The following is a 23643-nucleotide window of genomic DNA, read 5'->3' on the forward strand; positions in this document are numbered from 1 at the left end:
GACATTCAGGGTAAAAGATGAGTCGATGAAATAAAGCTGGAAATTTGGAAATAAAGCTGAGGAAAGTTTGAAGTTTCCAACCAGGTGGATTGGTTAGAAAAAAAGTCTTCTAATCTAGGGCATGTTCAGATCATAACTTGTCGATGATGTAGTTGAAGTTAGATCACTAAACAGTGATATTTTGGTGATTCCCGGTTGTCTAGCCAGCCTTGTTCAACCATTGGATGTAACTCTAAACAAGCATGAGAAAAAAGTGGAATGACTGGGTGATCGGAGGAAAGAAGACATTCACCAAGGGAGGCAGCATACAGGCTCCGAAATAAGGAACCGTGTGTGAATGGGTTGTAGAAGCCCGGGATGAAATCAGAATGGAGATTGTCATCAAATCATTCAAGAAATGTGGGATATCCAATGCACTTAACTGCACAGAAGATGATTATTTGTGGAGTAATATGGCTGATGATGACATTATTACTGATGAAGATGATATTGATCCACATGATACGAACATACAAATTAGAAGCAGGAGTAGGCCACTTGGCCCCTCAAGCCTGCTCTGCCATTCATTAAGATCATGGCTGATCTGAATGTAACCTCAACCGCACATTCCTGCCTACTGCCAATAACCTTCCACCCCTTGTTAATCAAGAATCTATCCACCTCTGCCCTAAAAATATTCAAAGACTCAACTTCCACTTCCTTTTGAGGAAGAGACTTCCAAAGATTCGCACCCCTCAGAAAAAAACTCTCCTCATCTGTCTTAAGTGAGCGACTCATTTTTAAACAGTGACCCTTAGTTCTAGATCCTCCCACAAGAGGAAACATCCTCTCCACATCCACCCTGTCAAAACCCCTCAGGATCTTAAAGGTTTCAATTAAGTCACCTCTTACTCTTCTAAATTCCAGTGGATACAAGCCTAACCTATCCAGCCTTTCCTTATAAGACAACCCACCCATTCCTGCCATTAATATAGTAAACCTTCTCTGAACTGCTAACGCATTTATATCTTTCTTTAAATAAGGAGACCAGTACTGTACACATTACTCTGGATGTGGTCTCACCAATACCCTGCGCAACTGAAGCATTACCTCTCTACTTTTGTAATAAATTCCCCTCATAAGAAATGATAACATTCTATTAGCTTTCCTAATTACCTGCTGTACCTGCATACTAACCTTTTGTGACTTCTGAATCTCAGAGCTCTGCAATCTCTCGCCATTTAGATCATCTTTTACCCTTCCTTCCAAAATGAACAATTTCACATTTGCCCACATTATACTCCATTTGCCAGATCTTTGCCCACTCACTTAACCTATCCATGTCACTTTATAACCTCCTTAAGTGCTCTTCATAATTTACTTTCCTACCTATCTCTGTCTCGTCAGTAAATTTAACAACCATTCCTTCGTCCAAGTCATTTATATAAATTGTAAAAAGCTGAGGGCCTAGCACTGATCACTGTGGCACACCACTCGTCACTTCCTGCCAACCAGAAAAAGACCTGTTAACGCCAACTCTCTACTTCCTGTTAGCTAGCTAATCATCTATCCATGCCAGTGTTACCCCCTATACCATGTGTTTTTATTTCCTGCAATAACCTTTGATGTGGCCCTTTATCAAATGCCTTCTGGAAATCTAAATACAGTATATCCACCGGTTCCCCTTTATCAACAACACATGTGGAAACACATCAAGGAACTCCAATAAATTGGTTAAACATGATTTCCCCTTTACAAAATCATGTTGACTCTGCCTGATTGCCTTGATTTTTTTCCAAGTGCCCTGTTATAACATCTTTAATAATAGCTTCTAACGTTTTCCCTATGACACATGTTAGGCTAACTGGTCTAAAGTTTCCTTTCTGCCTCCCTCCTTTTTTGAATAAAAGAGGTTTATTTGCTATTTTCCAATCTAATGGAGCCTTCCCTGAATCTAGGGAATTTTATTAAAATCAGTGCATCAATTATCTCACTAGCCACTTCTTTCAAGACCTTAGGGTGAAGTCCATCCGGACCTGGGGATTTGTCAGCCCGCAGTCCCAACAATTTGCTCAATGCCACTTCCCAAGCTCCTCTCTCCCTTCCATTTCCTGACTTAGAGCTACTTCTGGGATGTTACTTGTGTCCACTATAGTGAAGACCGAAGCAAAATATCTGTTTAATTCATCCGTCATCTCCCTACTTTCCATTATCAATTCCTCAGACACATTCTCTATAGGATCAACAGTCACTTTGTTAACTTTTTTCTTATTTACATATCTATAGAAACTCTTACTATCCATCTTTATATTACTAGCTAGCTTTCTCTCATATTCTAATTTTTCTCTCCTTATTAATCTTTTTGTCATTCTTTGCTGTTCTTTTTTAACTTTTTTAGTTAACCACAGATAGTGGGCCCTCCCCTTGGAATTTTTCTTTCTCATTGGAATGTATATATTCTGTGTATTCTGAAATATCTCTTTAAATGTCTGACACAACTTATATTGATGTATCCCTTAACCTAATTTGCCAGTTCACTTTAGCTAGCTCTGCTTTCATGCCCTCATCCTTGCCCTTATTTAAGTTTAAAATACTAGTCTTGGACGCATTCGTTTCTCCCTCAAATGAATGTAAAATTCAATCATATTATGATCACTGCTACCAATGGGTACCTTCACTAGGTAAGCAATTAATCCTATCTCGTTGCCCAGTACTAGGTCTAATATAGCCTGCTCTCTGGTTGGCTCCAGAATGTGCTGTTCTAAGAAACTATCCCGAAAACATTCTATGAACTCCTCTTCCAAGCTACTTTGCCTATCTGATTTTTCCAGTCTATATGTAGATTAAAATCCCCCATGATTATTGCTGTACCTTTCTGGTAAGCTCCCATTATCTCTTTTATACTCTGTCCTACCTTGTAGTTACAATTAGGGGGCCTGTACATCACTCCCACAAGTGACTTCTTGCCTTTATCATTCCTCATCTCAACCCAAACAGCTTCTACGTCCTGGTTTCCTGAACTTAGGTCATCTATCTCTAATGTGCTAATACCATCATTAATTAACAGAGCCATCCCCCCCACCTTTTCCTAACTTCATGTCCTTCCTAAATGTCACATACCCTTCAATATTCACGTCCCAATCTATGTCATCCTGTAACCATGTCTCTGTAATGGCTATCAGATCGCACTTAATTATTTCTATTTGTGTTATCAGTTCATCTGTTTTGTTTTGAATGCTATGTGCATTTAGATACAGGGCCTTTAGTTTTGTCCTTTTATTATTTTTGTAGCGTCTAGCCTTATCTCCTGATTTACCCTTAGATGTGTACGATCTGTCCCTTCCTGTCACAGTCTGTTTATCATTTCCCATATTAAGGCGTGTATTGTTTCTACTATTTGCTTTACCACATCTTCCCAAATTTGATTCCTTGCCCCCACTATTCAGTTTAAAACCCCCTCTATTTCCCTAGTTAGGTGGCTCGTGAGGACACCAGCACAGTCCAGGCGTAGACCATCACAACGATACAGATCCTACTTTCCCCAATACTGGTGCCAGTGCCCCACAAACTGGAACCCACTTCTCCCATGCCAGTCGTTGAGCCATGCATTCATTTCTCTAATCTTATTAATCCTGTGCCAATTTGCATGTGGCCCAGGTAATAATCTAGAAATTATTGCCTTTGAGCTTCTGCTTAATTTGATGCCTAGCTCCTCATATTGACTATGCAGAGCCTCGTTCCTCATCCTGCCTATGTCATTGGTACCTACATGGACCATAACCACTGGAGCCTTCCCTTCCCACCGCAAGTTCCTCTCCGGCAGATGTCCCAAACCCTGGCACCAGGTAGACAACAAAGCTGTTTGGACTCTCGCACTTTGCTAAAGGGAACAGTGTCAACCCTCCTTACTATACTGTCCCCTACTACCACTACATTCCCTTTTGCTCCCCCCACTTGAATGCCTTCCTGTACCACAGTGCCATGGCCAGTTTGCTCATCCACCCTGCAGCCCCCGCTCGCATCCAAATAAGCTGAGAGAACCTCAAACCTGTTGGACAATTGCAGAGGCTCATACTCCTGCATTCCTGCCCTCTGGGTCCCCTTCCCTGCCTCACTGGCAGTCACACCCTCCTCTCCCTGGCCACTGATCAAATTTGAAGACCCTATACTAAATGGTGTGAATGCCTCCTGGTATAAAGCATTCAGGTAACTTTCCCCCACCCTGATGTGTCAGAGTCTGCAGCTCAGCCTCCAGCTCAATGACTCAGAGCCAAAGCTCCTCAAGCCGCAAACATTTACTGCAGATGTGTTTGCCCTGGATCACAATGTTATGCAGAAGGTCCCATATGCTGCAGCCTTGACACATCACCTGTCCTGTCATCCTTAATGTATTTTAAATAATTATATTAATATAATATTAATTATTAATTTGTTACTTTCTTACATATTTTATTAACTTTACCACCAAATTGTGTACTATTTTAAACCTTAGGAATAGAATAGAACTTACCCACTTACCAGATACTCACCAAACAGCTAGCTCCTTTCACTGTAGTAGAGCAAGAGCCAATTTTATTGGGGTGAGAAAGATAGAAAGGGGAAATGAACAACTCCCCTCTCACCAATCTCCAAATCTTCACTCAGTCAGTCGGCTGCATTAAAGAGCCATGAATTTGTAGTAAACTGAACTGGGGCTACAGTAACCAGATTCAACCAATTCGCTTCTACAGCTGAGAGTGAGTTTACCCTGTCTAAACTGCAAGAAAGAAAGAACTTAGCCTGCTTACACAGTACTTTCCAATTATTGCTAATTGCAGACTAGATTAGATTTTAAGGGCAAAATTTAAATTTAACACTTAAAACTCCCCTCCCGCCAAACTCCAAGTCTTCACTCAGTCACCTGCACTCCGCTTACCAAGGCTGCCATTCAAGAAGCAGATTGGGATGCGTTATTTGGTTCTGAAGATGAGGGTTATTTTTATGGATTTCAGTGCATGCACTGCTGCTAAGTGATATTCTTTCCTGTACTGTGGGAAAAAAACATAGTGAAATTGTATAAATTTGTATATATGGCTTTTGTTTTTGAATGTGGTAAAGTTGAGTTTATACACATGTTTGTCTCCATGGAGTTATTAATAATTCAATAGTAAAAATATTTCTGGCTTCTTTTGGGGATAGGGTTGGCAGGAACAGCCATTGTCCTGGCAACTCCGCAATAGTGAGACAATGGGAGAAGCTGGATTTCAACCCCTCAACAGTTACTCGTGCAAAAGTTGACCCTACTTTTTGGCTAAAAATTTAGTCTCAGAAACTCGGCTTTAACAAGATATAAGGCACAAATGTTCCTTCTATGCATTACAGATTTTTTTATATTTTCAGGTTTTCCAATAACAACTTTTTTAATAAAATGAACGTCAGAGGGCAGCAGAGTACCAAGAGTGGTAAACTAGGTTTGAAGTAATTACCCTGAGAGGAAAGTATTTTAGTATCAGAAGATTTTTTTTTAATTTAAGGGTATCTATTTTCTTAATCCCTTCTCTTTCTCCCACCCCTCCCACTTCTCCCTCAACAAACACATCTATTTTTTAACCTTTTTCTAGCCCTTTTTGGCTGGATTCCTTTAACACTGGGAGGTGGCTGTCTGACCTGCTCTTGGGTCTTTGCCTTTGTTGCTGACCTTTAAGTGATTATGATTTAGATTTGTGCCAGTGGTGTGCTTTGCTGGCATTCCCTCCCCTATTCACTAACTCTGTGGAAATGCTTGGCTTTTGATGGGCACCTCTTACAGCAGTGCAGAAACTTGAACCTGCAAGGGGCTGTGTGCTAGAGATGTACGAAGCAGCATTGCTCTTAATTCAGGAGTGTTCTTGGAATAACAAAACAGGGATCCAATATATTGCACACGAATTCTGTGTACACAGGCAAATGATGAATTGTGCTTGTGACTGCACCTAATTCCAGGAGTTCATGGGTTAGATTGAGCTGGGTTAGATTGAGCAGGGCCAGTGCAACCACAGTTGCCCAGAGCAGCAACATATGGGAGTGTGGCAAAAAACTAAAACAACTATTCATGAAACTGCACAAGCGAACAAACAGGCTTCAGCAGTGGGAATGAAAGGTCTAGATCTACTGATATACATCTACATGTACTGATATACATATAGATTTCCATCTATTTACATTGCATTCTTTCCTAAAATTTCATTATATCCATTTTGTTTATGCAACAGTTTTACAAATTTGTACATCTACATGACTATTCCAAAACTGCGAGCCAGTAGATAATATCAAAGAATGTAATTTAATCTAGCCCACCCTATCCTAATGATTATTGGTGATGTAAATTGTGCATAAAATCATCTAGTAACTATTGCAGGAGCATGTGGTATTACATCATGTGAGCCATGTTACATATTAAAATGTTGCATTTCTTCTAGTACATGCTCTGTGAAAAGTGTGAGGCAATAAGAATGTATAATCAGTACCATAATATTCTCCTTTTTAATGTAAAATAAATCTAATAAATATGTACATACAAATTAGGAGCAGGAGTCAGCCACTTGGAAGTTCAGAAAATGCAGATTGTAACAAACATATGTACAAATTAAGAGCAGGAGTAGGCCACTCGGCCCCTTGAGCCTGCTCTGCCTTTCAATAAGATCATGGCTGATCTGATTGTAATCTCAATCCCAATTTCCTGCCTACTCCTGATAATCTTTCATCCCATTGTTAATCAAGAATCTATCTAGCTCCGCTTAAAAATATGCAAAACTCTGCTCCCACTGCCTTTTGAAGAAGTGCTCCAAAGATTCACAGCCCTCAAAGAAAAAAATTCTCCTCCTCTTTGTCTTAAATGGACACCCCCCCTTATTTTTAAACAGTGACCCCTAGTTCTAGAGAACGCAGAATTTTTATTCATACTACTGCACAATATTCATTTTTAAAAGTTAATTTTGGGGCGATGGTGGGGAGGGTAGGGTGCTGCAAAGCTGAAGTTTTGCTGAATGTGGCTAATGCTCTTGCACTGCCCTGAGCTTCCAGTCCCCTTAATTGGATTTTTTTTTTAATGTATAAAAAGCCTGGTCAGAGGAATGAAAGTATATAATGTATGACTTCTCTGTGTAGCTAAGGTTAAATGTTCTTTAGTTCCTGCTCCCAACTGTTCTTTTATTACTCCTGAAGGAAAGACTGAAGGGCAGGAATAGCTTTTTAGTACCTTGCCCAGGTAGCCATCCATCATGTCGAAGCCAAGATATGTTGGTCATTGCATCTGTGGAGACAAATAAACCTCATAATGACTAAATACTCAGGAACGAATGACGCCCAACCAAGAATTTATTTCAAGCAAGAAGTTCCCACGTAATAGCCAGGAATAATTTAATAAATGGATTATGGGATGGTAGATGGAATTCAACAGGCGCAACCTGCCTTTATATAATGCTTTTGTTGTAGGAAAATACCCCAAGATATTTCACAGATTTGCAATGAAAACAGATGTTAAGCCAAAGAAAGAGAAATTAAGAGGGAGGTGAAATTAAGAGGGAGGTGAGCAACAATATGTCACAGTATTGTGTTGTAAGAAGGATTGGGAAGTTGAAAACAGAGAAGGAATGGTTTAGGGAGGAAATTCCAGATATTGAGACTTAAGTAGCTGGAGAGGAGAAGGGGAGGGATACATGAGGCCAGAAGCAGCAGATTGGGGAGTTCCAAGAGGTTTTAGGGCTGAAGGAGATTACAGTGATGGGGAGAATTAGCTCATGGAAGGAAAATAATGTAAAATTTGAGGTTTTGTTGGGGGCAGCAGGGAGCCAATATGGGTCAGCAAAGACTGGTATAATTGGGAAATATAACTTTGGATGGGGTTGAATGAGGGCAGCAAAGTTTTGGATAACCTGAGGTTTAGGGGGTGGAGGATTGGAGGCCATCAAATACACTGTTGGATTAATCAAGTTTGGAAATGACAAGTGATTAAATTAGGTTTCAGCAGTGCAAAGAACACCACCCTCTCTGCATTACATTTCATCTACAAGTTGATCACCCGTTTCACCAGTCTGTTTATGTTTTCCTGATGTCTGCTTATTGCCCTAGTCACTGCGTACTGTTTCCAAGATTCATGTCATTGCAAAATTGGCATTGATGCTCTCACACCCATGTCCAGGTCATTAATATATATCAAAAGGATCAGTGGCCCTATACCTACCTCTGGGGAACACCACTGTAAACATCCCTCCAGTCTGATGAACAGCTCCTCACCACTCCTCTCTGCTTTCTGTCTCTTGGCCAATTTTATATCCATATTGCCACTGCCCCTTTAACCCCATGTGTTTCGATTTTGCTTAAAGTGTAAAGACCAGTAACATTTTAATTTTTTGTCACAATCTAAAAACCTAGATATTTACAAGAATTAAGCCATAAGGTTCACTGTTTAAAATCAAAGAATTTTATTACACAAAAGTCAAAGAATATGAACTATTATAATTACTCTCTATCTTAAATAAGTCAGTTATCTTAAAGGTAGTGCAATAAACACAATTACTTATTATTATGGCACGGCAGATGGTAAATGCCAAGCTTCTCAAATCCCAGAGGGAAACTTGAAACAGATGCCAAAATGGTTTTTGCCATTTGTATAGTAAGAGGAGCAGTTCTGAAATCAGGAAATGATGTTCCCAATTACTTGTGATGATTTTATAGTAAAATAAACATTTATTAAAAGAATAAAGAAAAACAGATAAAATGCAATTACACTTAAACACACAAATTGCTTTACACTTTAAACAGTACTTTAAAACAGTTCCACAAATCTTAACTTAACTACCCACAGAGCTAATCTTCCCCTTTTCTGTTCAGTTACTACCCTTTTAGATTCTACAATCTATAGAATTCCAGTAATTTTTACCACACAGTGCTTTTTCCTTGGGGTGTCCTCTGAGGCTGACAGCACCTGAGTCTCCCAGTCTGGCCTTGTTCACACTGTCTTTTGGGAGTTCTGCTCAGCTATTCTGCTGTCCTCTGGGAGATCCAAACAGCTACCCCCTCACATAGGCTCCAGTATTTCCTTAAATGTATTCCTTCCCTTTGACCTCTCAAACCAGTCTCTTCAGAAATGCTTTCTTCCCAAAATTGATTAAATTCTTCTTTACTTTAGCTCTTAGACTTGTAAAAACAAGCTTACCCTATCTTTACCTTATTTCCTTACGCCAACCTGCAACCTTTGAACCAAAACAACTAAATTCAAACTATTCCTGTTAGTGCTTTATGTAAAACTCTGATTGAAGTTCCTCTTGGTTCATTAACATATCAAAAGCACTGTTGGTTTTAGACCCTTGCCATCAAGTCTTGCTCTTAAGCATCACCCAGACCTCCCTGTGGCTTGCCATTTTAACACGCCACCCTGCTCTCTTGCCCACATGTCTGTCCTTGGCTTGCTGCATTGTTCCAGTGAAGCTCAACGCAAACTGGAGGAACAGCACCTCATCTTCTGACTAGGCACTTTACAGCCTTCCGGACTGAATATTGAGTTCAACAATTTTAGATCTTAAACTCCCTCCTCCATCCCCACCCCCTTTCCATTTCTTCCCCCTCCTCCTTGTGTTTTCCAATAATTTATATAATTTTTTCTTTTCCCATCTATTTCCATTATTTTTAATGTATTCCACCGATCATTTATCTATACCTTTTATGCCCTTTTAGTCTTATTTCACCCCATTCCCACTAGAGCTACCTTGCTTGTCCTGCTATCCATTCTTAATCAGCACATTCTTTTAGATAATATCACCACCTTCAACACCTCTTTGTCCTTTCGTCTGTGACATCTTTTGGTTATCTCCTCCTATCACTGCTTGCTTGTCCCAACAACCACCCCCCGCCCCCCCACCCACTTTAAACTATCTTATATTTCACCCCTCTCCTATTTTTACTTAGTTCTGTTGAAGGGTCATGGGGACTCGAAATGTCAACTGTGCTCTTCTCCGCCGATGCTGCCAGACCTGCTGAGTTTTTCCAGGTATTTTTTATTTTTTGTTTTGGATTTCCAGCATCCGCAGTTTTTTTGTTTTTATTTTTGTTTTTATCTTGCTCTTAATCTAACCACAGCCTGACTTCCAGTACATAAGAAAATATGCCAGGGTTATTGTCAGAAGAAAAATGTTACAATCTCTTGTTTCTTGACAAACCAACCAAATGCTGCTGAAAGAGATGCTTCCTTTGCTCCAGCTTGTTCTAAAAACTCAGACTAAATTAAGAGAGGCATATATATTATGATCAAACTGAGACCATCCCTAGAAACCTATTCAACCCTATAATTAACTTATTGAGTCTTTTTCTATTTTTCATCTCCCAGGCAACTTGATCGCATGAACCCAACTGTTTTTTTTTTACCAGAAATCAGATCCTAAAGTGGCCACCACCCCACATAGAATCTATTTTTTCCCCCAAAAGCATCACACAATCCTATTATGGGGCACTTTATCAAAATGTCTGTAAGTCCATATACACATCAACTGCGCTACCTTCATCAACATTTTCTGTTATTTAATTGAAATAAAGTTTGTCAGGCATGATTTGCTTTTAAAAAATCCATATTGTCTGTCATTTATTGTTCTTCTAAGTGACAATTAATTTTGTCCTGTATTATAGTCTCATGTTGACCATTAGCATGGATGAAAAGCAAAATAATTCAGGCATGATATTTGACCCTTCACCAAAAATCCATGTGAAACTATTATTAACCAAACTAATTATGCATTGCATTGTACCTCAGGAACATAAACTGAAACAAGTTATTCCAGCTATTTGTAGATCACTGGTGAGGTTGTGTTTTGAACAATGTGTCAGTCTGGTCAACCACACTTAAAAAGGACATTGAGTCATTGTGTGGGTGAGGGTTTAGAAAATTGTGACTAGACTCCCAGAACTGACTTACTAATCTAGATCTAGGTGGTTAAAAATTCTGAAGAATGGATAATATAGCTGCAACCAAAATATTCAATTTAGTCTGGGAGCACAATAATAAAGAACTTGTGTACAAAAAAGCAAACTGCATGCAATACTTGAGGTTAGAAAAGAGCACAAGAGCAGTGGATATGTAGTAAAGGCTTCTGTTTCCAAACTTGCTGCCTGTAAACTTGGCTGATCAAATCCACTTAAGCTAATTTCCCTGCCTCTGTTTACAAAGCCTCTTCACCTTTGTTTCCCTACCTACCACATCTCCCACTTTCCCCTTCCCAGTCTTGTCCTTGAATTTATTCAACCATTTTCCTGTTACTCTTTACTTCATTCATTGCTTTACCTCCTCTGAATCTTCCTATTTCGGTGTCTCCTGAATAATTCCATGTCCATTGTCTGCTCTAACCTAGATATCTTCTGCTACACCCACTACAGCACATACCTGTGTTTCTGAGCTGCCTCAATTCCCTCTACCATGCACTGTCAACTGTAGGCTGAAGTCAAGTTTTGCAGCTCTCACCAGTACTTGTGTGTATAGTATTTTGTCTTCGGTAATAGCAGATTCAACTGAGATTTAGAAGGCTGTGCATTCAAGTCCAATTCCAGAATTTAGGTATGTAACCCAGACCAACATTTCAGTACAGTGCAAAGATTTACAAGGAAATTACAAAATGAAAAGAGGTAACTCAGCCCAACCAGTCTGTATTGGTTCTGATGAAGAGTCATCTGGACTCAAAATGTTAACTCTGTCTTTCTCTCCACAGATGCTGTCAGACCTGCTGAGTTTTTCCAGCAATTTTTGTTTTTGTTTCAGTCTGTATTGCTGTTCATCATCCACAAAAACAGCAATCTTCATCCCAGTACTCAGTATCAGCCAGGACTGCATATCTCCTCAGTGCTGAGGGGGTGCTGCACATCTTTGGGTTAAGTTGTTAAACTCCATCTCCTTGCTCAGCTGAGTATAAAAGTCCCTTGGAACAATCTAAAGAGGAGCAGTTTACTGGTTGACTTTCTTCCCTCAGCCAACCGCACCAAAAACAGATTTCTGATTGATTATGAGACCTTGTCGTGCGTTATAAGGCTCCAACATTTTTCAATGTAACAACTGCACTTTTAAAATGCTTCTTTAAAAATTCAGTGGGTCTTTCCTGATATACAATAACTAGCTATAGCAGAGGTAATGTTTTTATCTGTGTTTGTGAGTCTCTTTGTCTGTAAACAATATATCTGAAAAATCAATTGATGGATTTCAACTAAATTTGGTACACAGATTAGGTATGGCCCATGGAAGAACTAATTAGTTTTTGACGAAAATGTGGATCAGGATCCTGGAATTTTTTAAAGGATCCGTTGACATTGGGAGGTGGGGTGAATTGATTATTTTTTTAGAATATTGTGGATTGTTTCAGTTGCTTTGATAGAATTTGTCACATTTGTTAAAATGTGAGTAGTGTTTCCAGTGAGATAGAAGTTCTTAACAAAAAGATTACTTTTTTCAGCTTTGTAGTTCTAGAGCATCAACCAGGCAGGAAAAGTCTCAAGGAAGTGCTGTGTAATTATAATAATATTGAGTTAATGCTTTATGGTGGAGCTATGTGCTCTACTGAGTGCCCTCCGCACTTGTGCAATCAGAATGATGGAGAAAGAACAAACTAAACCAGGTAGTATATACCAAGAAAATGGTATTTCAAAGAAAACAACCACTTAAGAGATAAATAATGCACAGTCAGTTAATAGTCTGAAATTTGTTTAATTTACCCTGAGATAATCAGGGAGAAATTGTATGTAACTTTACATCAAATTAGAACCATGATTCGACATGGCCATGAACTGTGTTCTGATTGTATGTCACTCTTTCTTATGTGTAACATTTCATGTAATAATGGTGATATAAGTTTACTACTTTAATAGATATTCAACCTCCCCTAGTTCTGTTGTAATCATTTGTTTGGAAGGGGTAAACCTCTTCTGTGAGGTTTAGTGATTAATATACATCTACTGTTGTTAATGCCACTTAGGTTGTATTTAGCACATCCAAGGAGAACTCAAATTCAGCTCATTTACTCATCTGCTGGCCTGCATGAAAACTATTTCTCAAAATGCTAAACCTGCGGCTGTACTTACAACCTTGATAAAGAAACAAATTTCTACAAACATGACATTTCTGGATTACATTCACCCTTTTTTGGACTCCATTCAACCTCTTCATGCTCCTTTAAAAAACGTTCTTGTTCAGATTTTTTGATTCCCTTTTATGTTTTAATATAGGACTTCTGTCTTCTCAATGTAATTTTTGCACCATGAAAAGCATTCAGTAGTAATAATTAGTGCTGGAGATCTTTGTTCGTGTTCTGGTTTTAATTTGTTATTCTTGTTTCTATTACTGTTTACTGTGTTAAAATGATCTGGTTGAAAACTGACCAATGTTTAATATGAGAGGTGAAGAATATTTGCTATTAAAATAGAGCACCTCGGTTGTGCGACTTTACCTCAAATGGCCTTGCTGGTGTGTTGACTCTCTACAACTAAAACGCTCGGGTTAAGTCAATTGTTGTCTTCACTGGTGCCCTTTGCCTCCTTCCCATGCAGTAGCTGTCTCACTAGTGGGCTGGGGATGTGGGCCTAGGACTGCATATGGAGTGACTGAACACTTGTTACTCCATCAGTAATGATCACTTATTAGTGCAAAGAGAGTTCATAGCACGATGATAAATAGAGATAAGGAAATCGAGAAAAACTTGGCAGTTCTTCTCCACCCGCTACTTGGCTCCTGAGTCACTCTTGAGATTTTATCTTCATTATTCTACTGATTGTCTATTTCTAGTGTTGAACACATTTTATTCAAATTTCTTCCTGACAACTGTCTTAGGGTTGCCTTTCACCATTGTAGTCCAGTGCATCCTTATTCTCCTGCCATAACTTACCTTGAAATAGGACTCCGGATTTAATTTCTTGTTTAATAACATGTACTCCAAGAGTACAACCCTGTGGGTTGCTAGAAGGCAGCCAGTTTTTTTCTATTTTTCCCTCATGACTCAGTTCTTTTGCCACTGGGCATGAATCGTGAGTCTCTGCTCTCCGCGACCTCCAGGTCCTGAATGTTTCTCTTATTTCCATGACCAGAGCTGGTCACCAGGAGTCGAGATGTAAGCTAACCAGAAAACGTTTGTGCAAAGCTTTCTCTGTTTTACTCTCACTGGTTATGTATTTAAACGGAACAGTAACTCTACAAGCAGATGTTCTCCCTCATTCTAACTGGGCACATATTTTTGTTGAAAATCCCAATCTCGTTTCTTTGAAAAAAAATCCCTATGCTCCTCGGGATTCTGGATATGCTGCAGAATTGATTGAAACAATAATGATTTCAATGTCGCAGGCCTGGGTCAGTAAGACTAATCACAAGGTATTTCTTTTTGTTTTGTTTTTAAACTTCCGGTTGAGTAACTGACGTATTTACTATTGACGATTAGCTACAATGAAATACCCTGCACATTCTGGTGTGTGCAATCGAATTATTACTCTGCGGGAAATAGTTTTTAAGCAAGACTCTCTAAACTACGATGCTTGAAGTGTGACAGTGACAGTAAGGAGACACTCAAAGTGATGGTTTAGAATTAACCTCTCCTTTAATAGTATTTGTTTCAGACACTTGTCTCATCTCAGCTGCAGTGTGTGGTACAAAAGTTGCTGGGTGTGAGTAATCCGTCCAACAGGAATTGGGGCGTTGTTACAAGAGTAAGTGTGACTAGACATCAAGAGCAGGACATGAGACGAAAGAAAGCTGGGGCGCACGTACACCACAGCCAGAGTGAAACAAAAACAGAAAATGCTGGAAAAACTCAGCAGGTCTAACAGCATCTGTGGAGAGAGAGAGACAGTTAACGTTTCGAGTCCGTATGACTCTTCTTCACAGCCAGAGTGAGTTCGTTTTAAATTCTAGCCCTGTGCCTGCAGAGGGTTGAGGGAGTTTAGTACCTGGACTTTAGACAGAAATTTCTGTATGGACCTTGGCAAAATAATCAAACGAAGTTTCGTGGAGACTTCGACAAACACCTCCATTTACCTATAGACGTTGGGCGGATGTATTTCTTCCGTTCGCTCAGAAATCAAATAAATGAACTTCGAAAGAGCTGAGCCCGTCTTAACCAGCTGCTCTCCAAACCTTAATTCAAATACTGAGGATGGTGATTGGTTTGATAGCGCTGGTTTGTAAGCGTACAAGATAATTAATTATTTAGTGAGGTGAGCCAGTTTCATCCTGAATACCGTTTTCAAAGTGAGTCTGTTCATCAGATTCAATCACAATCTCACAGTCACTCCATTTAATGCTTTCAAGTATTGGTCAGGATACCAGGAGAACGCCCTTGGCTCTTTGAATCGCGCCAAGGGCTCTTTCACATGCACCCGAGAGGGCAGAAAGGACTTCAGTTTAACATCTCATTCTCCAGGCGTTTGCTCAGTGCTGCTCATTGAAGGGTCAGCCCTCCATTGTGTTGGTCAAGCCTCTGGAGTGGACCTTGAACCTACATTCTTCTGACTCGGGCGAGAGTGCTACCAGCTGAGCCGTAGCTGCCAGCACACAGGTTATAACCTATTTTTTCCCTTTACACTCGGATGGGCTGCCAGATGCATCACCTTCCCGGCCCACACACACCGGCGCACACTGCCGAGCCATCACAATCTGAAGGGCGCTTGGTGCTTGCCCTCTGGGCTATGGCTTTGCTTAGGCTCTGGGCACACGAGACCTGCGACTAAAGGGACAAGTGAGTTTGTTAGAGAAACGCCTTGTCATATTGGGAAAGAGGAGCCTGTGGGTGCAGCAATCCACTTCGCTGCAGGAGTTTGGAATATTCTGAAGAAGAGTCATAAGGACTCGAAAGGTTAACTCTTGTTTCTCTCTCCACAGATGCTGACAGGCCTGCTGAGTATTTCCAGCGTTTTCTGTTTTTGTTTCAGGTTTCCAGCACCCGCAGTATTTTGCTTTTATCTGGAATATTCTTGACTAGCTTGTTTTTACCATCATCCGGTCTGAGTTCCTCTCAGAGTAGAGACCCATCAAATCAGTACCTGCATTTCCCACTGAGGAATTGCTGCCATTTCTCTACAAAAATTCGCTTTAGTCTTTTAGGCAGATTAAGGAGAATAAGGATTAAAAAGGGTTTTATGGCTGAAATTGAGGTGCATTTATTGAGTTGGGATTATTTTTACAGTTAAGCTTTGTGCTTCGTTCCGGAGATTGCACGTCTCTCTTGTGTTGCAATGATTAAATTAGAAAACCATTGTCTCGCGGTCGAAAAGTGCAGAACCTACCACACAGAAGACCAATCTGAGATGAGGAATTTATTTATACATCAGTACCACAGCCGTGCTAACCCGAGGTGGGGAAGGTGGGTCTGTTTGCGATGTTTAGAAAGGGTAAATGTATTCAATAAATTGCTAAACGGAGACCGGGTTAATTCCTCTTCCAGGTGCCCTGGGGATTGAAGGAAATGCAAGTCCGGGTATTACAAACCCAGTCTGTGTGTTTAAACTCCGGTGGGGTTCACCCCCAACCCCCAACCCCCCAGTGATCAGATGGTGGGCAGTAGAAGCCCCTCTGTTTCCGAGACACGCCAATTACAGCTAACAAGTGACGCCAGAGAGACATATGATTCTTTGACTGCATTTTATTTTAATGCCCTTCATCGCGAGGAACATTCTGTCTCTGAAGTGCTCTGAAGCTGAAAAGTGTGTTTTCAAATTCCCAATGCCATTGCGAGTATCGTATCTCCAGTACATTGACCTGGTAATTACCCACCCACTCACCCATCCTGAAGCTAAAATTATTCCAGTCTTTTTCCTGTGTGGTAACCGACCAGTCTTTATTGAATACACCAGGATACAGAGTCGACTGTCAAAGGAGACACTGCCAATTTTCCCCTCCAGGTCACAGAGGAGATTTGTTCCCGCAAATGTTGGAGACGAGGCGCAGTTGGGAGGCGCAGCAAAAAACAACTTGGATAATTAGCCTTAAATTCAATCAGCTCACATGTACTGTGTAAAAGATAAACTGTGTTTTCCTAGTGTAGAATCGTCGCGTGAGGGCTGGAGCACGTCTGTATGTAAAATAATTCAACGGTTAAAACAATTCAGGCGAGGAATGTGCCGGGTGTCTGGCCTGCGTCAGTTGGTCTCAGTCAGTGACTGTTCCTGATGACTGCCCACGGCCACTAACTGGAAAGAGTGGGGTTTGGAATTAGGGCATTTTTAACCCCTCCGGCACAAAGTTAGATGTTCACAGTAGCCAGCAGCAACGTCGGGATCACCCGCACCCACCCACCCCCCCCACCATTTCAAATCCTGAAATTGCTCCTGATAACCCCGCCTTCCCAATTCTTCTTTTAATGGGTCAGTCCAAAAAGAAAACAAAAAAAATTCTATGTAGAAAAATATGAAGAATGCCAGAGCCAATGATGTAACAAGTTACTTTACTGTGTATTGTCACTGTATAATAAAATGTCCATAATATGTTAACATTTAAATAGAGCAAAAAATAACCATTTCTACAAAAAGAAACTATTGAATCTGGTAGAATAATACTGCTCGTCATGTTATACACCAGCCCTCCACCCTTTGAAAACCATGCTCATTGCAAACTCAACCAATTTCTCTCTCGTCAAACTGGTATTTTGCAAAAACAAAATGCAGCCACTAGTGTTTTAGGCATCAGTACATCGAGGCAATAGATGATGTTCGATTATGCAGCAGAATTTGAACAGTCCGATTTGCAGTTACTTGCCACAACGGTGTCCCGTTGGCTTGAGTGATGGAATCGCTCCCGAGAATATCACTTACCCACCCACCCCCCAACCCCCTTTTCCCTTAAAACTGATTACGAGCAACGTTCAACTGTGGGATACGGTACAAACACGTGTCAACTTATACAGTCTCGTCATCATCACCCTTTTATTTTTCAGATACATTTAGATAAAGTGAACACTCTCCCATTGTGGCGGTCACCGTGTCATCGGAAGACCCTCCCGCTCCTGAAGAACCTGGGTCAGCTTTATCCTGGGTCTTTGGTGGTGGTTGGTGGTGGTAGTGGTGGGTGCAGAGGAGGGGGGTAGGTGGTGGTGGTGGTGGTTTCCCCAGCTGCTTGCCCCGCTCACTATTCGCAGGGAGCCGCCAGCAGCACGGCCAGCGCCGAGGCCACCACCGTCCAGGGGCCGAGGAGCGAGCCGGGAGCCGCGTTGCAGTCCCCGCTCCCCGGGTCGCAGCTTCCGCCTTCGCACAGGACGCCGGTGTAGCCGGCGGGGCAGACGCAGCGCTGCTTCTGGTGGCAGGTCCCGCCGTTCTGACACATCAGGAGCTCATCGTCGCACACGTTTGCTGCAGGGGGAATGGAATCACAGCACAGAAAAATCTTAACCTCTAAAGGGTGGGGGGAGGAGGGGAAAAAAATCTGAAATTTAAACAATGCTGGAAACTCGCAGCATTGCTGACCGCCTTGCTGCGTATTACCAGCGTATTGTGGAGGGTTTATTTTTACCAATTGAAGTCTGACACATCGAACATTCTGCATTCAATGGGACCCTGATCCGTAGGATACTGGACATCACTTACATCGGCAGCACCTCGAACCAGGAAAAGGTCACTTTGCCGCTCTGACACTGTGGCCTTTTGCCCAAGTCAGAAGCTGGTTCAAGCCCCACGCCCGGAGCCTGAACACACTGGCACTCCAGCGCAATGCTGCCTCTTGGGGAGACATTTAAACACGGTCCTGTGACCCATCTGCCCTCTCAGATGGACCTTAAAGATTCCGAACACATGATTGGAAGAAGAGCAGGGCAAGTTCTCCACGGTTTCCTGGTCAAATATTTATCTCTCAAACAACATCTGAAACAGATTATCTGGTCATTTAATTAAGAACATTAGATCATAAGAAATGGGAGTGGAGTAGGCCCATTCAGCTCTGCCATTCAATGAGATCATGGCTGATCTTCTACCTAAACACCATTTTCCGGCACTTTCTCTGTATCCCTTAACATTTTTAACATGTAGAAATCTATCGATCTCAGTCTTGAATTTACTCAACAACTGAGCTTCCTCAGCCCTCAGGGGCAGAGAATTCCAAATATTCACCACCCTCTGTGGGACCTTGCTGTTTCCTGTAACAGTAACTAGGTCTCTTTGGTTATAAAGAGTTTTGGTGGCGTCCTGTGGTTGTGAAAAGCATTCTAGTCTCTTGTTTTGTACTTGTTTCCTCTTTCTAAAACCTATCTTCACGACCTATAATGGTCTGGCATCACGATGTTGCTGATTACAATGGGAGAGAAGCATGTGAAATCCAGACTACTGAAGATCACACTGCACTGCAGTCAGGGATCTGGAGTTCAGCAGTGGGGGTGCAGTCTCATCTTTCAGTTCCATTAACCACTGGGAGTCAAGGTTGCTATGCTGCTTTTGTGTTTCCATGGCAACTTTAGGGAAACTGCTTTGCTACCTTGTTGAAGTTGGTTTGTAAGTGTGCCCACAATGTTCCTCCAAGGTCCTCAATAAATTTCCTCCCTCTAACTTCCCAGGTCATTATTGGGGCAGTCTTACTGGAGCAGATGCCTCAGATTAATCAAATTAACATTTTGATTTGATGGCCTTCCATGAAATGTCAGGTCAGAACTAATGGAAGGTCATCGAACTAAACTGTTAACTTTGTTCCTCCAAAGATTCTGCCTGATGTGCTGAGCATTTCCAACATTTCCTGTTTCTTATTTCAATTTCCAGAATCCGCAGTGTTTTGCTTTTGCATCGAATTAATGTTCAGTTGGGTAATTTCCACTCCTTCCCCAGGGCGCTCTGTGCCACCAGCAATGGCTCCTTGCTAACTTCACTGAGTTTTACCATTGGACATTGTTGATGGTGCTTTTAACAGTTTGGCCAGGAATAGCCAGGGCTGAGCTAAACTCTAAACTATAGTGAGATTAGTGCTTATGGTCTGCTGTAACTCTTCCAACTCACTGGTAATGTCCTATATATACTTACGAAAACAGCCCTGTCTCCAATAGTATCCTGGTTTACAATCCTCACACTTGGGGCCCGTGGCTCCTGGTTTACACTCACAGTACCCTGTTTCATTGCAGCGGTCGTGTCTTGATCCAAGTTGGTTGCAGTTACATTCTGTAAAATAAAGGCAATCTTTTTACATTCTGGCGAGCAATGAGATTCAATACCTCTACATTCACCTGCTCCTGACCTGTCTTCAACCCAAATTTCACAAACATTTTATTAGCCTATTACCATATCAAGAAAGGCTTATTGCATGTCGAACAAGATTGTTGTGGACTCCTGTGCTCTCAAGACAATTCCTCACTAATCTCTAGAAAAATGTTCCATGATCCAGTTAATTGTCATTTTTTTTGCGCCTTCCCCTTTTATTGCTCATTTATTGCTTCATGTTAGTCTGGGTTGCAACTGACAGAAGAAGAATTAACACGTCAAGTTCTAGTCCCTGTCCATCAGCCCTGCAGAAAAAGCCAAAACCCAGTGAGTCTGAGTGGCAGGGAACCTTGGGATTCAAACCTTTCAGTTGAAGTCAAATGAATGCACCACTCCAGCACTTGGCATTAAGTGTTAATAAAACACCTAATGAAAGTGTAGCCAAGTACTGCATTGTTCACTCCCTATCAACTGTGTGGGCTTGAAGGTCCTGCCTATCAGTCCAATCTCCTGCAAAAATGTAACCTGATTTTCTCAGCTGGGGCACCTTTGGGAGGAAAATCATATTAAGAAAGGGCTTTTCTTGCCAAGCTAAAGCTCCTGATGAGGGTTATTTGCACCTCATGGGAAGAATAGTGAAGGAGTTTGTGATTAAGTTCATTTGTTCTCTTGGCTAAAGGTTAGTGACATATGGGAGAGAGTCAAATGTAAAAGCGAAGCTTGTAAAGATTAAACAAACAGCACCAGTCTAGATTCTGCATATCCAAAAGTAATAAAGAGCTCACTGGGTCCCTAATGGCAGTGCACACTGAGCTTGTCTCTGCAAGAATCCCGAAGGAATACTTTGACTTTGTTGTGTGGTTGGCCTGTTTAAGGGCATATGTCTTGTTTAGAAGCTTCCCCTCTCCCTGTCTCTTTCCCCCACCATTCTAAAAAGAATGCTCAGAACTGTAATGACTTAAGGTGCCACTGCGCCAAGAAAGAGTTGGTCAAAAGTGAGTTTTAAGGAACATCTTATAAGAAGACAACTAATTTTTTGGTGTTTGTCATACTGGAGGAGGTTACAGAATTAGGGAGGGGGAAGGTCATGGAGGGATTTAAACACAGGAATAAAGTTTTAAGATCTGGGAGATTAGGAGCCAATGTTGGTGAAAAGTGATGGCTGACCAGGTCTTGCTATGTAATAGGACAGAAGCAGCAGGGTTTTGAATTAGATGAAGGTTACCGAAAATGGAGGACAGGGTCAGGTCATGTGATCATTGGAATAGTTGAGAGTGGAGTTCACAAAGTCAAGGATGAGGATTTCAATAGCAGACGGATTGAAATGTGCAATGACATTGTTAAACAAGTGATGGGTGTTTGTACATCTATAAATTGGGATAGATGGGACACTGGGTGTTTGGAGTAGTGTTGATTGTGAACTAAGTCAATAAATTATTTCCAGCAAAGAAAGCAGCTGTGTCTCAGTTTTAACTTCACTAGCTGCTGTGGATCTGATTAACACTGTGGAGGTAGAGGTCTTGGTAATGGAGAGGACATGGGGTCAGAAATTTAACTTGTGTCCCATCATGAAAGTGGATGTCTGGTTCTGGCCAGAGGGGGATGATGAGGTGAGTGGCGAAGGCACAACGTTTGTGGCAAAGTCTGAAAACTTTGGCTTCAGTCTTCCCCAGTGCTGAACTGGAGAAAATTCTGGCTTATTGAGCACTGGATGGCACAGAAATGATGGGCAAGTTGAGAGGTGGTGAAACTATAGAGCTGGGTTTCATCAGCATTCATAATGGAAACTGACCCAATGCTATGATGATGTTGCCAAGGGGCAGCATATAGATAAGAAAGAGGGGGGAAGCTAGGTATGAATCCTTGGGGTCAATGTGGGGGTGGGAAGAGAAACCATTGGTAGAGGCGATTTAGCTGCGGTCAAATAGTTATGAGTGGAATCAAGCGAGGGAAATTCCACTGAAGAACAGTGGTGTGATCTAATATGTTCAAGGTTGAAGAGGGGATGAGGAAAGTTAGTTTCATATAGAAAATAATTTGTGACTCTGGACAGGACTTTCCAGGTGCTGTGGGAGGGCTGGAAACCTGATTGAGGAAGCAGTGGGAGAGGTGGGCAAAGATTTAGATGGTGACAATATGTTCAGGAACTGTAAAGAGGAAAGGAAGGTTGGAAATTGGGCAACAGTTTCCAAGGACAGAGGGATGGACAATGGATATTTTTAAGGGGAATAATGACTCTGGTTTTGAAAGGAAGAGGAAGGAACCATTTTGAATGGCAGTGCAAAATTATCACATTATAACCGGCTATAAAGCTTAGCCTAAGCAGCATATTTTCAATTACACTCATTCCTCAATAGTTCAATGTGCACGTGTCAAAAAACACAACTCATTTCACTAGCTTTTCATTTTGCCTTGCTGTATAATTTTTATTCTCCTCCACAATTGGGTACAGTCTGAAATAGGCTAGTTTGGATCCTTAACCTTTCCACAAAAAAATCATAATTCACCCTGATCTGTTACTTGACTGATTCACATTACAATGCGAAAGACAGTGAAAAATGACATGCCTATGAGATGCTGCTGGCACTGGTGATAGAGAGTCAACCATTCAATCGGAAGGACTGCCTGCCCCTCAGAATGTATTGGGGGGTGGGGGGGGGGGGGGGAATTTGGTCACATGGGAGGGTGAAATTTGATATTAATGGCATTGCAAAACGGTTGCTATTGAATCAGCATCTGCTTTCCCACCCACCTGCTTTACCATTCCATTAACCTAATGAAAATCGGGCAGGGTGTAACACAGGCTGCTGATCCACTGTCCAGTGGAGTCAAATTTCACTCCCTGCAATTTATTGCTCTACCTTGAGACTTACTTCAGTTATGTAGAAAGAGTGGGGAAGTTGGGACTGTTTTCCTTGAAGAGAAGGTTCAGAGGAGATTTGATCGAGGTATTCAAAATCATGAGGGGTCTGGACATAGTAGATAGAAACTGTTTCCACTGGTGGAAGGATCGAGAACCAGGAAGCTCAGAGTTAAAGTAATTGACAAAAGAAGCAATGGCGATATGAGGAAAAACTTTTTCAAGCAGCGAGTGGTTAGGATCTGAAATGCACTGCCAGAGAGTGTAGTGGAGGCAGGTTCAATCAAGGCATTCAAAAGAGAATAGATTATTATCTGAAAAGGAAGAATGTTCAGGGCTATGGGATAAAGGCGGGGGAATGGCACTAAGTAAATTGCTCCTTCAATGAGCCGGCACGGACATGACAGGCCGAATGGCCTCCTGCGCTGTAACCATTCTATGATCCCATAGGAAGGAATTCTCATAGAATCACAGTGTTGCTGTACATGTCACATCTCCTGACCTTTTGAAGTTGAATGATGGTTCTTCCCGGAGAATTCCACAGACCAGAACGTTGTGAAGGAGGATTTATGGTCATGGACATCCTGCAAGAGCTATTTATGTTTTTTAAAAATAGTAATCAAAATGTCTCAACTGACTCATGTAGAACCTCGCTGAGGTAGCGC

At 41.4% G+C, this 23643-nt stretch overlaps 1 protein-coding gene across 3 annotated transcripts in view; it reads right to left on the reverse strand.

Moving 5' to 3' along the window:
• Positions 1 to 17289: 17289 nt before the first annotated feature.
• Positions 17290 to 23643, reverse strand: part of ntng2b (netrin g2b) — a 109369-nt gene continuing 103015 nt past the window's right edge. For all 3 annotated transcript variants that reach the window (XM_078550003.1, XM_078550002.1, XM_078550001.1), the window contains 2 exons: positions 19945 to 20079; positions 17290 to 18294 (listed from right to left, as the gene is read on the reverse strand). In XM_078550003.1, coding sequence (XP_078406129.1) covers positions 18074 to 18294; positions 19945 to 20079 — 356 coding nt within the window. In that variant the 3' untranslated portion in view covers positions 17290 to 18073. The remainder of the gene's footprint in view (positions 18295 to 19944; positions 20080 to 23643) is intronic.

Source organism: Cetorhinus maximus, chromosome 10 (genome assembly GCF_964194155.1).
Source record: "Cetorhinus maximus chromosome 10, sCetMax3.hap1.1, whole genome shotgun sequence".
Taxonomy (NCBI): domain Eukaryota; kingdom Metazoa; phylum Chordata; class Chondrichthyes; order Lamniformes; family Cetorhinidae; genus Cetorhinus; species Cetorhinus maximus.